At 35.3% G+C, this 15,565-nt stretch overlaps 2 protein-coding genes across 3 annotated transcripts; both read left to right on the forward strand.

Moving 5' to 3' along the window:
• Window positions 1-3,896: 3,896 nt before the first annotated feature.
• LOC132598438 (pentatricopeptide repeat-containing protein At1g09820) lies at window positions 3,897-8,398 on the forward strand. 2 transcript variants are annotated; one of them, XM_060311301.1, is made up of 3 exons: window positions 3,897-6,006; window positions 6,115-6,232; window positions 7,832-8,398. In XM_060311301.1, the coding sequence occupies exon 1, from the start codon at window positions 4,103-4,105 to the stop codon at window positions 5,891-5,893; it is 1,791 nt and encodes a 596-aa protein (XP_060167284.1). In that variant the 5' UTR covers window positions 3,897-4,102; the 3' UTR covers window positions 5,894-6,006; window positions 6,115-6,232; window positions 7,832-8,398. The 2 variants fall into 2 exon arrangements, with proteins under 2 accessions (XP_060167284.1, XP_060167285.1); XM_060311302.1 differs by lacking the exon at window positions 6,115-6,232.
• A 3,780-nt stretch (window positions 8,399-12,178) lies between these two features.
• LOC132598439 (bZIP transcription factor 53-like) lies at window positions 12,179-13,396 on the forward strand. Its single transcript, XM_060311303.1, has one exon. The coding sequence runs from the start codon at window positions 12,696-12,698 to the stop codon at window positions 13,113-13,115; it is 420 nt and encodes a 139-aa protein (XP_060167286.1). The 5' UTR covers window positions 12,179-12,695; the 3' UTR covers window positions 13,116-13,396.
• Window positions 13,397-15,565: the final 2,169 nt, after the last annotated feature.

The raw sequence follows: 15,565 nt of genomic DNA on the forward strand, positions 1-15,565 counted from the left end.
AGAAAACTAATAGTATTAGATTGTAAATTCAATAAAAAATTTCATGATTGTAAATTCCATGAAAACTTTCATGGCCGCGCGAAGCGCTGATATATTTAGTAGTTACTTAAATAGCTCATCACTTGTTAGAAGAGGTTCTTTGAACCGACTAGTCACACCTACCCACTTAACCGACCTTACATTTCCTCCCTCCATGTGAATATAGTCGACTCTAACATCCACATCTGTCCAAATGGGGAAAAGGGAGAATTTCTGCAAATGTAAAACTATATGGTGGGCCAAGCCATGAAAGTGGGTCTTAAATTAAAGGTGAAACTAAATTCTATGACGACTATGACTATATTTTCAACAAGACCCTTCAAATCATTAGTTTTTCGGCAAAGAAAATGATTGAAAGAATGAGAAAGCACAATGTGAAGGATAAAACCCCACTTTCTTAATTTGCTCATCAACTTTTTACACAAAGGCAATGATGAGATTATTAAGTGGTGAATAGAGGAAGTAGCTAGAAAGAATAGCACCACTAATACTTACATGTATACAATTGTGTGCTGGCTTCAATTCCTCCTCCTTTCAGTTTTGTAGTAAATGATTATGAGAATACCAAGAAGTGAAGCTCATGATTGTGATAGCCCAATATTTGAATCTTCATGATAGAAAAATGTCACAATCATTATGACAGAGACCTCTTACCATCTTCTCCAACTTCAACAGGAAGAGAGCTTGCTTATTATTGAAACACAGCAAGATTAGTGGAAGCGTGGAGTTGGGAATATTACTTTAATAAGTTAGGCGGAATTTTAATCCCGAAAATCAAACGTTGTATTACTAATTTTGATACAATTACATGGTTAAAGTTTAGTATTATTCATATGCAAGATAAAAATACATGTATTTAAGTAATATTTTAACGAAAAAGTATCTGAAGACAAAAAATACCCTTATATAAAATAGTTATATTCGTATATACCAATTCATATGTTATTATTCACCGCATAACATCACCCTACATATATTATTATTCATTGTAAGACAAGCTCTACATCATTCAACACATACCTTTCTTGTGTCATATATTCGCGCATAACCAGCTAGAACGTAAATCAAATGATCTTTTTTTGTTAATATATTATTATTCCATCCATAACAACAGTTATATTTTTATTTAATGTATTACAATCTATTTTCATTAAATAATTCTCGCATTATTGATCTCCACTTAACTAACATGTGAACGAACATGTACAAGGATGAGCAACTTCAAAGACCGGAAAAGAGTAGAAATGACATTAGGGAGTCGCAATTAGCACCCCTATTTAAAATATATCTGGTTTTTAAAAACTATTTTAACTTTTGTCAGTTTTGAACAATTTCATATTGTTGTTGTAATTTCTTCGTCTTCTTTTCAGAAGCTGGTGATTCTTCTTTTGAGGAAACTTAAATTGCTTCCCACTATTGTTTATCTTAAAATGTGTGTATTGCTTAGTAACTGGAAACCAATAATATTATATAAGTTGGTGAAAAACTTAGAACAGTTCAAGCTTATTTTTTTTTTTTGAGTTGCATTGAAACTTTAGATCTGGTGATCTAAAGTCTGATTCTGAGGCGATCAAATTTTAAAAACTTTATAAATATATGTTATCTTTGGAATAGGGTCCTAAATACGGCTATTTGTGCAACTCCCGCCGCAAAAGGAAGTGTCATCGAAATGTGATCAACATTGAGGCATTAACCATCATTTTTTTGTGCGCAATGTCCTTCAAAGGCACTGGTCTTTAATTTTTGTCTTTCAAATTTGAAATCTTTAATTTTTATCCTTCGTTTAAAATTCATGAGTTCTAGGTTCGAATTCCCGCTCAGTCAAATATTTTAAAAAAAAATCGCAAGACAGAAGTTTATAGCAAAGTTAGGCCTTAAGACAGAGGCTTGTAAAATTCCAACTAAGTGGAATTTTTTTTTTTGCCTGAAAGTAAAATTCGTGCAAATGACCCATTAACCATTGTCATGATATGGGCTGAGCTCAACGAGATTCATTTTTTTGCGCGGATTGCCCTGCTTTTGGGGTGGTCTTTAAATTTTGCCCCTCATATTTGTGGTCTTTAAATTATGCCCCTCATATTGCTGGTCTTTAATTTTTGCCCTTCGCGTTGCAACCCTGAGCGTTCACGCATAAATCATGAGGTTCTGGTTTCGAACCCCGCTCAAGCATAAATTAAAAAAAAAATTGCAAGGCAAGGTTTGGATCGCGTGTATGCCGGACCCGGCATACACTTGTTAAGGAATTACCAAAGTTATGCCGGACCCGGCATACTCATGCCTTATGAGCAGACTTGGCATAAGTATGTCGTGTCCTGCATAACTTTGGTAATTTCTTAACAAGTTTATGTCGGGTCCGGCACACTTATGGGCAAACTTTTAGTTAAAGCCTTAACTAATTTTTTTTTTTCCTAGTTATGCCTTATGGGGCAGACTTTTAGTTAAAGCACAACTAAAAGTATGCCCCATAAGGCGAAACTTTTCCTTAAGGCATAACTAAAAATTTGCCTTATAAGACAAAACCTATATCTTAAGGAAAAGTTATGCCTTATGGGGCATACTTTTAGTTATGCCTTAACTAAAAGTCTGCCCCATAAGACATAACTAGGAAAAGACTTTTAGTTAAAGCTTAACTAAAAGTTTGCTCATAAGTATGCCGGACCCGGCATAAACTTGTGAAGGAATTACCAAAGTTATACCGGACCCGGCATACTTATGCCAAGTCTGCCCATAAGGCATAAGTATGCCGGGTCCGGCATAAATTTGGTAATACCTTAACAAGTGTATGTCTGTGGGGGCATAGCGAAATTTAAACTCTGCCTTGCGATTTTTTTTAAAATTTTTGACTGAGTGGGGGTTCGAACCTGGAACCCATGGGTTTTAGCCGAAGGGCAAAATTTAAAGATTTCAAATAAGAGGGGCAAAATTTAAAGACCACCCCAAAAGAAGGGCAATTCGTGAGATTTTGTTATTTTTCTGGATTTGATTTATTTTAATTTGGGCTCAAAGTTAGTATGAAATGGGCTGAATATGTAAGACTGAATTTTATGCTGAATAGTGTCAAATGAGCATGCTTTTTGTTGGAGATCACCGTTTGCTCTCATTTATGAGTCGTTTTGAACTGTTGAGGAAACAACAAAAACACTTATGTGCCAGTAGTGGTTTTCAGCTGTGAATTCAATTGTAGTTATAAAATGCAGGTAAATAAAATGCTTAAGGTTACATATGAAATTTCATAATCCATTAGCATAAGAGTACTTTTGATGTGAATAAGATAAGAAGAGACTAAATGACATAAATACATTAAACTACATATGTTCACGAGGATAAATCAGACTAGTACTAAGGAGAAGACGTAATACATAGATAACCCCTTTAAGTTGTCACTAACATGGGTCAAAACATTTTACTTTTAAAATATTTAAGTCACTCATTAATCTTTTTTCACATTAATACATCAAAGTTCCAAGAGTACATAGTGATCCACGGTTCATGCTATTTAGCTTGGATTGCTAGGATCCAACATGTGACTCGCTTGACTATAAAAAGATAAAAAGTATTTTTCTGGTTAAATCCTTTAAAACTCTTTACCAAATTAGAGTTTATGCTATTCATGTTTTTGTGCGGATTGCCCTTCAAAAGCGCTAGTCTTTAATTTTTGTCCCTCAAATTGGCAGTCTTTAATTTTTATCTTTCGACTAATATCTCAAGGTTCTGAATTCGAATATCAGCTCAGTAAAATAAAAAAAATAAAAAAGAAATTTTGCAAGACACAGAACTCTGCCTGCACTTTGGCCCGAATAGGTCTAAACTATACCGAATTCATTTACTAATTGTTTCATCTAATTAAAAAACAATTAGACAAACCTAAATTAATAAGTTGGCTGCCTGCCTGCCTGCCTGTTGGAAAATGTATCTGTAATAACTAAAACGAGCCACACTTTTGAAATTAGCCCGAACTTTTCTTGGTTCAACTTCAACCCAGTTTCAGTTTTTGCTAGTTGGCTCTATATGCTTCCCTGTTCCTAATCAAGACTTGTCCTTTCAGTTCCATCGCCTAATATCCATGTCGACAACATATTTTCGGCGTTGTCTCCACCACCGTATACTCCTCCACACAGCAACCTCAACACCCAATTTGTTTTCAGACCCACTTTTCAAATCCAAAGTTTCACAGCTAATTTCAAACCAACACTGGTCTAAACTCAAGGACTTAATTAAACCCATTAACCCAACTTCTTTTCTTGAACATCTTTTGGATTCTGGGTTTGATTCTTCCTCCATCTTGAGTTTCTTCAGGTGGTCTCAAAATCATCAGGTTTATCACCACCCTCTTGAAAATTTATTCAAAGTTCTTGTTTTATTAGTCAATGATAAAAGATACCCAAAGGTTCGATCTTTATTGCATGATTTTGTTAAAAATGGGAAACCCCATACTGTTTCTTCTGTTTTTCATACACTTTTGACATGTAGTGATAATGTGTGTGCTAATTCTATTATTATTGACATGTTGGTATTAGCTTATGTTAATAATGGTAGGGTGGATTTAGCTCTTGAGGCTTTTAATAGAGCTGGAGATTATGGGTTTAAGTTATCTGTGTTTTCGTGTAAACCGATGCTTAAAGGGGTGGTGAAAGAGGGAAAGTTTGAGGTAGGAGAGCTTGTGTATAAGGAGATGATTAGGAGGAGGATTGAGGTTGACTTGTACACGTTTAATATTGTGATTAACGGGTTGTGTAAGGCGGGGAAGTTGAATAAGGCTAGGGATGTGATGGAAGATATGAAGGTTAGAGGGATTATGCCTAATGTGGTTACTTATAATACGTTGATTGATGGGTATTGCAAGAGGGGTGGGGATGGGAAGATGTATAAAGCTGATGCACTTTTGAGAGAAATGGTGGAGCAGGGGGTGAGGCCAAATGAGAGAACTTATAATACTCTTATCGATGGGTTTTGTAAGGATGATAATGTCGGGGCAGCTATGAAGCTCTTTAAAGAAATGCAGCTTCAAGGGATGAGACCGGATATTGTGACGTTTAACTCGTTAATTAACGGGCTCTTTGGTGATGGGAAAGTTGATGAGGCTCTTGGTTTACGTGCAGAAATGATACGTTTGGGGTTGGAGCCTAATATTCGGACTTATAATGTAATGATAAATGGTTTTTCAAAAATGAAGATGTTTAGAGAGGCTAAAGAGTTGTTTGATGATGTTATGAAGCAAGGGTTAGATCTAAACGTACTAACTTTCAACACAGTTATTGATGCTCATAGTAAGGCTGGAAAAATGGAAGAAGCAGTCGCTCTTCGTGACTTGATGTTGAGCAAACTGATTTGTCCTAGCATTTCAACGTATAATTGCTTATTAGGGGGTTATTATCGAGAGGGAAATGCTGGAGCAGCAAAAGAGCTATTGGAGGAAATGGAGAAGAAGAGTGTGAAGGCTGATTTAGTAACGTACAACATTCGAGTAGATGCAATGTGCAAAAGGGGAGAATCAAGAAAGGCAGTTAGACTTCTGGATGAGATGTCTGAGAAAAGGTTGGTCCCAAGTCACGTGACATACAACACTTTGATGGCTGGCTATTGCCAAGAAGGTAACCCCAAAGCAGCTGTTGCTATTAGGAAAAGAATGGAGAAGGAAGGAATGCAACCAAATGTTGTCACTTATAATGTGTTGATTAAAGGTTTCTGTCAGAAAGATAAACTGGAAGAAGCAAATGCTCTTTTGAACGAGATGTTGGAAAAAGGATTGGTACCCAATAGAGTTACCTATGACATTATCAGAGAAGAAATGATAGACAAGGGATTTGTCCCTGACATAGATGGACACCTCTACAAGGATATTGTCAATTGTTAATTATGGTGGAGAAGTTTGAGATTGGTCTAATCGACTCATTCTGTCATTGTTATTTCACGTATTCAGAGGGACAAAGATAAGGCTTTGCGGCTCATGATTGCATTGCAAGGCTGGTATGTGCTTTTTTCCTCCTATGTCTCTTTCTGTTTTGGTTTAGAGTAGTTAAGCATACGAGGTCTATGGAGGTTAATTACATTTTCATAATTATTTTTTGTGTTCAGCAAGGGTTGGTTAATTATATTAAAACCTGTACATGGGTGCAATTCAGTGGAGGACTTGTCTGCTTCGTCATGAAAGGCAATCTTTTGTGCTCAGACATAGTTGCATCTGAAACAGAAGGTTTGCATGATGTGTTCTTTAATTCTTGTTTTTTCATTTTTTTATTGCAAACCTCTATGTGATTATGCTGATATATATGTCATGATGGTGTTGATGGTTCAGCTTTTATTCCGAGCAGATCCTAAGCATGTATTTCTTTTAGGACCGAATAGGACCTCGTCCTAAATTTACTTGATAGTGGCTAGTCCTTGAAATTCTGAAACTGCTCGTGAAGGATCTGCCAGTGAGTGAAGTATGCCTGCAGCATTAGATTCTGCCATAAACTGCAGCTGTCCGATTAACTGGCCACTTGTGCAAGGGAGTTCTACTAGTGGCCAAAACCTCAAATCTGCTTAGCAATGAAAATAATAGAAACCTTAAAGGGGTTGGCTTATTTATAAAAAATCTAGTCCATAAATGTGTGTCTGTATGAATGCCAAGGGGGTGAACTAGTAGTTGAGACTTGGATTAACAACTTTGGAACCAAAATTTGGGATTCCAACAGAGGCGACACTAGATGGATTTTCTCATCTGTTTAAACCTTGGTGAGTAGAGGTACCCGATACCTGTAATGGTGGGAGATAGCGTAACAGATGGATTTTCTCATCTGTTTAAGCCTTGGTGAGTAGAGGTACCCGATACCTGTAGTTGTGGGAGATAGCGATACCCAGTTGATTAGTCGATGTGCACGCAAGCTAGCATGGACACCAAATGCAAGTCTTGTATGTCTTGGTCCTTTTCTTTTTTTTTTTTTAAGGAAAATAATCAGGTAAGCTTCTTTATACAATCTGATGCATCTTACTAAGTGGAGATAAGATCAATGTCTGCAATTTTAACCGTGTGAATTTGCCTGTTTGAAAATAGAAGCCTTGCATGTTCAGTAATGACTGTTTAATTCTAGTTTCAAAGTTTAATTCTAGTTTCAAAAAGCTCTTACTTATGGATGAAAAGAGTTAAAGAATGAAATGATACTAAATGATCTGTTATTTCTCTACTTAGCAGATGGATCAGATTCGACGGTGGACCTATTTTCTCTGCTAAAGAAATTAGTACTTTCATTTTCTAAAATGATTCCTTTCATACTTCCACAAAATGTACCGCTTCTACCCTTAAATTCCAGACTGTAACAAAAGTCTGCTTGTTGAGATGGACTCCTTACATAAATAAAGTACAATACTATATGTATAGAAACATCTACAGTATCTTCATAAAATAAATGTATACAAAAACAACACTGTGCCATTGGACAATTAAACCTTACATTTTACATGTGGATACAACGAATGACAGAATGTTGCAACTGCAATACTGCATATAAATGCAACAGAAGGGAATAATAACCTAAACATAACTCTATTGACCTAATAGGAGTGTGTTAATATCTTCATCTTGCTTAGAGGATTCCAGTTTGTAGATGATTTGATTTAGAAGAAACTGGTCTTCTCTTTACTGTGTTCTAGCTTGTCCATATGAAATCATAGACTGGTGCGGTTGCTTTGATGTTTACCTTTAAAGTATGCTTGGATAAATTCTCATCATGGTCTTATCTACGTGTATAAATAGTTTTCTTTATATCTTGGGTTTTATGCCTGAAAAGAAATTACATTTTTATGCTGACAGGTACATCATGAATTTGCATGGCTCTGGCTTTTCATGAAAGATGATTTCGTGGCCGTTGTTTGCAAAGTTCAAAGTTTGCTGGCGGGTCCTTGGCTTGTTGACCACCTGCCACAATGTGGTTTTAGGTGAGTGACATGGCAAGAGAACGCTTGTCTGACTGGAAGTTCTCGTGTTGAACCCCTTTAGCAATCTACTCTACAAAACCTGGTAAGACATTTTGATTTGATCGGGTTTTGGGGAGAAATACTAAGCACCAAGGTATTAATGAGAGAGATAGAAACTGTTCAGTGTAACATGGTATTTGTTTTGTGGAATCACCGGGAACAGAATCCACAATTTTTTTTTGCCTGGTAATCTTTTGACTGTAAAAATGTATTAGAATTTCAATTACTTTACGAAATAATACTATCCATCAAAGTTCTGGAATCCCCATTTGCTTGTACTCACTCTTTTAGTTTTTCTAAATTTTTTTTAGGCCTTTTTCTTTCAGATGATTCCATGTATTTCAGTCAAACATGAGAATGGAAAAACAATTTTCTGTGTGTATTAGAGATATGGTTTGAGTTATGGAATTTGGTTTGGATGACCTTGTTTTTTATTGTGTTATATACGTTATTCTCTGTAATCTGAAACAGTAATTAATAAACAAGTTTTTGTTTATTAATCAAGACCAGAAATAAAATAATCAAACAGAAATGTGAAAGATGTAGAAAAAATATTCCAAGCCCACAAGTTGCTGGTGTGTTCTTAAGGAATTATAACCCCCTCACGGTTGCCAAGGATCTGGGTTACTTCCTCCCAGGATAGAACGGAAAAACGTTTTTGTAATAGTGGCAATGCAAACTACAGAACTCTAGCGAATTCAAATAGCGAAGCAAATCACACCACACTTACAGTTTTTGTTTTTGAAAGCGATGCACTGAATATGAAGAGAAGAAGTTAAGAATTTTCGAGGTTCATATTTTTTTTCCGTTGTGTGTAAATATGAGCTGTGGAATTTATAGTCAGGATTTTTTAATGTAAATATCTGTTCCGAACAGGTATGGTGCCTGTTCGGAAAAAGACTTGCCTTTTCCAAAAAGGAAATGGCCGTTGGGAATATTCTGCTAATTTTAAATTAATTTTTGCGTGAAAATACTATTATATAATATCAGAAATGGAAATTAAATTATGAAATTGAAAAAGTAAAATTGGTCCAAAAACATCATCATCAATCAAATCATTTGACTGAAACCGAACAGAACGACGACAATGGCGCGAGAGAGGCTTTCTCCTCAACTCTTTATGAGCTAAAGTATGTGCTTTCAAATATAAATACGCAGCTCTCCCTTTCTGCCATCAATGTGGTACAAAGTTCTCTTCCAAAAGAAACTTTGCTCAAATTTTCAAATTTTCCTTCCATTTCTCTTCCCTCTATTTCTCATTCATATCAACTTATCTTTAAAGCTTAAGGTTAAAATCTCAACATTATAAGCCAAAAGATATCGGTAAGGCTCTAATAACATTATATATGATGTAATTTGATTAAGAATTACAAAGAAATACTGATTAAACATCATCAGTTCAACTATACTAATATTCAATGACTGAAAAAAGGGGCAAAATTGGTCTAGAAACGTGGGAAACTAATGTTAAATGCGAAGAAAGAGCTGGGTGTTAAATCAGAATCTTGAAAATTAGAAATCAAAGCTGCCATCAATGACTGAGCTAGTTTCCAACATCTAGAATAAATCTAAATTCGGTTGCCTAAGAAAACTAGACATCTACTTTGGTTTTGTTTCTGAAACTCAAAAAAAGTATACACGGAATAAATATATTCTAGAATGGGAATCCAAAGTGAAATTGAGAGGGTATTATTCAGTAGAATCAGCGCAAACTAGGCCACTCAGCTTCGCACACGTCACTGACCAAGACTTTATAATCTGATTTTTCGTTATGTTTCTTCTTAACACACTACTGAGTAATAATATCATATTATAAACTTAAATACATATAGCATCAATTCCCCATCCCAAAAGAGAGAGAAAAGAAGAAGTGTCATGTTTGTTGTGTGCTTCTTCAAAAATTTAGGTGTGGTAACTTAGAAAATTATAAGTTTTGGAGTTAAATCATTCTATTTTCTGACGGAGAAATTGTCTAAATATGTCATTAGTGTGAGCGATTTGTCTTATACATAACCTCTTTGGGCTCGTAGGAGCCTCCACAATTATCTTACGTCTCAAATATGCTTCTTTCATTAAAAGTTTTTTACCGTGGAAAAATTGTACCACATAAGGGTACAATTGAACCTTTTCAATTTCTGAAGGGCATATTTAAACCCTTTTAATTATTCAGAGCATGCTTTGAGTATATGTAAACCAAATTACTATTTTAGGGGTAAATTTATTTATTTTTCTTTATTTATGTGACTCCACCATAACAAATATCATAGTCAAGCTGGACAACCATCATAAGAAATTAACGGTGCGAGACCGAAAAATAAACGAGAGTAAATTGAAGACAAATAGAAGCTTTCATAAGTAAATTTCTACTTTTTCGTTTTCTAATATACTTTGACTTGGTCAATTCACATCATTTGATTGGAGAGTATAATTGAGTCAAAATTTTCATTGAGAGGATTCAAAATATGAAGAAGTAAAAATACAAAGATGCTAAAGGGGGTTCAACATGTACTATAAATATATAAAAATAATTTTAATCATGTATAAATAGTGTAATTTTCCACTAAAGGGGTTTGAATGAATCCCTAGGTCCTTCTTGGCTCCGCTCGCTGTATTTATCAACAGAACTTTGCAAAAGTGTTGTTTAATTTAAATAAGTCGAACAATCATTATTTGCAGCATGCTTTTTAACCAGAAAATAGCTTTCACTTCATTATCCCGCCGAGATATCTAGAACTAGCAGCAATCATTTAGGCAGTTCCATGCACGCATCAAAGTTTGTCTTTTTCCAAGAAAATGTGGAACCTAATAACCATTTACTACAATAAGAGAATTCCCTCCTTTTCTTTCCACTTGATGTTTTTATTTCTGGATTTAATTAAATCGAATTCATATCGAGAAATCTCACTTTGAGAATCAAATGCTCTCTACTTAAACTAGAGTTTATTTCCTGAGACTCGAATTCGAAATCACTAATTAAGAATAGGAGATTATTTATCTCCACAGCATAACCTTTAGTGCTAATTTGTTAAAGGGAGTGAATAAGAGAACTCCCTCATTGTCACCTAAATTTCCTTTTTCGTTTTTGTGCGCGTTTGGAAGGAAGTAGACTCAAAATTAGTAATCTTGGAGTTTTAATTTGGACAAAAAATGGTGTATGCCACAGTAGAAAATAATAATATTTAATTTAAGTATGAATAAAATTTAGAGAAACATAAAATTGATCGAATACTTTGTTTTTGGACATTCTTCAATAGTTCATCAAAAGCTTTGTAAAACAAGAGTCCAGGGGACAATTTTTTAAAAAAAAATCAAGAAGGAATCGTTCCTTCTTGATTCCTTAGGAATGGAGACGAATTATAATTTTAACTCTTGTTTTGTCCGTCAAGGGGCCTTTCGAATTAGCGCAAATACATACTATATGATTTTACTGTTTTGTTAAATTGATTGTTCTTCAAAATTCCGTCTCGTTATGCTCCAGATGTAATAAAGAAGAATATTTTCCTAATTCGTTTAATCCTGATCCACACTTTAAACAATTAATACTTCTTACAATCCAAAACAGTAAACTAATGAAATACGGTCCTATCCTAATCCGACTTTTCGCGCCATCCCTTGCTACTCTTATCCAAAATTCAGCTAACTTTGACATTATTTAAAATATTATAAAGGTATGCTACTGTTATCCAATTCAGTTAACTTTGACATTATTTAAAATATTATAAAGGTGTTATTCTTCAATTGGATATTATTTTGAATTTCTAAATGCACTATTTGAGATTAGATTGGAATCAATTAGACTAGTCCCACCTCGCACTATCTCACTTAAAGAACCTTCTATTGTTTAGTATTCGCGAGCTTAATCACTTAAAAAAAATGGACAGAAAATACGAATTTCGAATAAATCACTTTAGTCACTGTAGAAAATATGTTTTATTTCCTAAGAATATTGCGCTGGAACTTTGATTTTGATTATTAATGAGTTCGGTTACAAAGTAATTAGCAATTTTATGTACTAATTTTGGGACTTAAAACTTAAAAGGGATGAATATTAATTTTCTCAAAATATACGTAGAGTTCAATGAATATTTTGTATTTTTCTAGTTTTGGGCTTTACAATTGTCATCCCGAACATTCTTCTCGCCTTCAAACTATTCAAAAACACCTTTCAAAGGTTGAGTAACGTAATCCTCTTTTCCTCCAAAAATACAAAAAACTTTCTGGCTTCTCCATATTAATCTCTTCCCTAATTTTCTCCACCTACCATTCCTGTGTTTGTCGTTTCTTATTTCTGGCTTACTAGTTTCTGCTTATTTTCTTGATTCCTTTTTGATCAACCTTTGTTCATTGTCTCAAATTTGAGACAACCCCATATCTTGAAATCATATTTCTAACGTTGTTGTTTGTGTTCTTTTTGGAGATTCCAAGGTGGGTATTTCTGGGGTTGTTGTTGATTTTTTCTCAGACAATGAATTTGGGTTTTCTTTAGTTAGGAGTCAATCTATGATCTTCTCGATTTCCACCACCCTTTTAGGCTTTTGTTTTGTTCAATCTTTCTCTGTATTGTTTCTCTACCATTTTTATGACTTTTCATGAAGACCCTTGACACCCTCTAAATAGTAGCTTTCTATTATTGAAGAACAACCTTTTTTGATTGTCCCAAAAAGTTAATCTTGAATTATAGCCACAGTATTGAATTTAAAATGTCAAGTTTAAGGCAGAGTGCTAGTTCATCTGCATCAGAAGATGATCAAAGGTATGCAGGAATGGATGAAAAGAAGAGGAAAAGGATGATTTCGAACAGGGAATCAGCGAGGCGTTCGAGGATGAAGAAGCAAAAGCTTTTGCAAGATTTGACAGGGGAAGTGAGCAGATTACAGGGTGCAAACAAGAACATGGTGGCTAAGATTGAAGAGACAACAGAAAGATATGCAATTTGTGTTGCACAGAATAATGTGCTGAGGGCACAGGCAACGGAATTGACTGATAGGTTGAGGTATTTAAATGATGTTATTGATAGTACTGGTTTGGCTGTGGATGTTGCTGCTGATCCTTTGTTGAAGCCATTGCGGACCCCGTTTTCAATGCAGCCCATTGCTTCTTCAGGCTTGTTTAAATTTTGACTGTCAAATGGTTGTCTTTGTGGCTATTTTGGATAACTTTGCTTCCATTAGTCCACATTAAGAGTTTCTTTGGATGGTAATGTTGTGTTAGTTTTGACTTTGTTTGTTATGCTGTGTGTATCTGTTTAGTCTTTGAACCATGTAAATGCCCAGAATTAGTTGGGAGTTGTGGGATCAGAATGTTTTAATCTTACCTTCTTATTTTTGTTTATAATGATGTTAACAATGAGGGATAACTTATTTGTCATTTCATGGTTGATAGTGAAGATTTTAGAAGATTATAGTGAATGTGGTTACAGGCAACTTGTTTGGGTTTGAGGAGCAGTAGTACTTGTATTAGTAGTTGTCGCGTATCATCAATGCTATCAATGTGTTTCTGGGTAGCATGCATGATTCACCGTGTTGAGGTTCTTGGTAGAACCATGTTCAAAAAATAGAGTGACATATTTGTTATGCCACCATTGAAGTGTGTGTGTTTTAAAAACAATTGCTTAGATTGGATCACATCACAATGTGTCAAAATGCTGTCGTAGATAAAAACTATATATATATATATATATATATATATATGATGTTTTGGACTTCTTAATATCTTGCTACTAGTGGAGCAAACTTCAGTTCTTCAGGTCTTGATAATGAGGCCTGACCAACAACAACAACAATATACCCAGTTGAATCCACAATGTGGAGTCTGGGGAGGATAAAGTGTACGCAGACCTTACCCTCACCTTGGAAGGTAGGGAGGTTGTTTCCGAAAGACCCTTGGCTCAAAAGAAAACAAGGGAAAAGAGTCAGATACGGACAAGCAAATCAAAACAATGCGAAAATGAAAAATAGCAAGAGCAAGGAAGTCATGATACAACAACAAAGATAGACAGGACCCAACACATAGAGACAGGATAAAAATACTCCTAATACGAGAAAGAAAACCTCGCGTCCCCCCACTAGCCCTCTACCCTACCCTGATACTCGACCTCCACCCCCACCTATCACCGATCATGTCCTCGGTAAGCTGAAATAGCGCCATATCCTGCCGAATCACTTCTCCCCAGGCCTTCTTTGGCCTACCCCTCCCTCTCTTCAGGCTCACCACTGCCATCCTCTCACACCTCCTTACTGGCGCATCAACGCATCTCCGCTGCACATGGCCGAACCATCTCATTATGAGGCCTGACCATGGTGGAGAATTAGTTTCAAAAGGTACATGATTTTTATTCAGAATTAAGCTCTATGGGTTTTAATTGAACTCGATAAATGTTTCCTAGCCAATTTGTTGGCCTCGAAGTGGAAGTAACTGTGTTTTGAGTTCTAGTGGCTACTTACATAGACCCCAGATTAGAAATGTCAGAGGCCAAAGCAATAGTATTTAGTTTGGGTGCAAACCTTGCAATGGATACTAGTCACAGAGCCCTTGGTTGCAGGCTGGTAGGGTGTTTCTTAGGTAAGAAAAGAGAGGAGTGTGATGAATAGCTACCTTTTACCTTCCCTAGGTTTTGCATGAGCTATTTATAAGGGATTATTATGAATTATGCAAGATTCCTCAGTGTCACGGCTATGTAAGTAACTGGTCTCAGCATTTAGCATTTGTCGAATCTAGTTATGTCGTGACAGCATTAAGCAGGTACTGTACGAGTGAGTGTTAGGACAAAAATTTAACCTCATTATTTGTAGGATTATCTAGAGGCGCAACCTCGCGTATGTTGGGTTTTAGTAAAAACTCCAATTGTGATAGAGGTAAGTTGGTAATTTCAACAGTGAAATTCCTTTTCTTTGAATTCTAGAAAGTTGGAAGTTTAGGAGGGAAAAGCTTGTTATATTGTTTGATAGACCCAGGGCAATCATGTACAAGGAATGAAACAGTCTCAGCAACAAATTTACATTTGTGATCTCTTTCGAAAACTGTAGCTCATTCCCTTTGCCGGGCTCAGATGCATTCTATATATTCATCATTTTGACTTGCATCAAGTGTAATACTCAAGAACTAGGATTATGCATCTCTCTTGCCTTCCTTAAGTTAATGATTGGGAAAAACTTCTTTCTCTATTCTTGTTCTTCTCTTTTCCGCATGATGAATGCTTCAGGATTATCACATTATTGACTTCTACCAAATATAGAACTATTACCAATGCACCCTGTTTATAGAATGATAGAATTGAAGCTTTCCAAGGATAAGGATTTACGATACTGTTTGTGTCCAATCTTCGTTTGGAATTTAGACATTTCTTGTCTGATCATTCTTGAAATCAATTATAGAATGTTTTCCCGTATAAATAGGAGTTAACATCAAATTAATCAAGTGTACAAAATTATACTCACTAAATACTAATGTGCACAATTTTATGGAACTGAGATTACATTCATAAGACGAATTCCTAGTTTTAGGAGTTCACTAATTTCCATTACCGCAGTTGCTCACATCTCAGAATTGTGTGTTTTATTTTATTTGGTTC

This window comes from Lycium barbarum, chromosome 6, assembly GCF_019175385.1.
Source record: "Lycium barbarum isolate Lr01 chromosome 6, ASM1917538v2, whole genome shotgun sequence".
Taxonomy (NCBI): Eukaryota; Viridiplantae; Streptophyta; class Magnoliopsida; order Solanales; family Solanaceae; genus Lycium; species Lycium barbarum.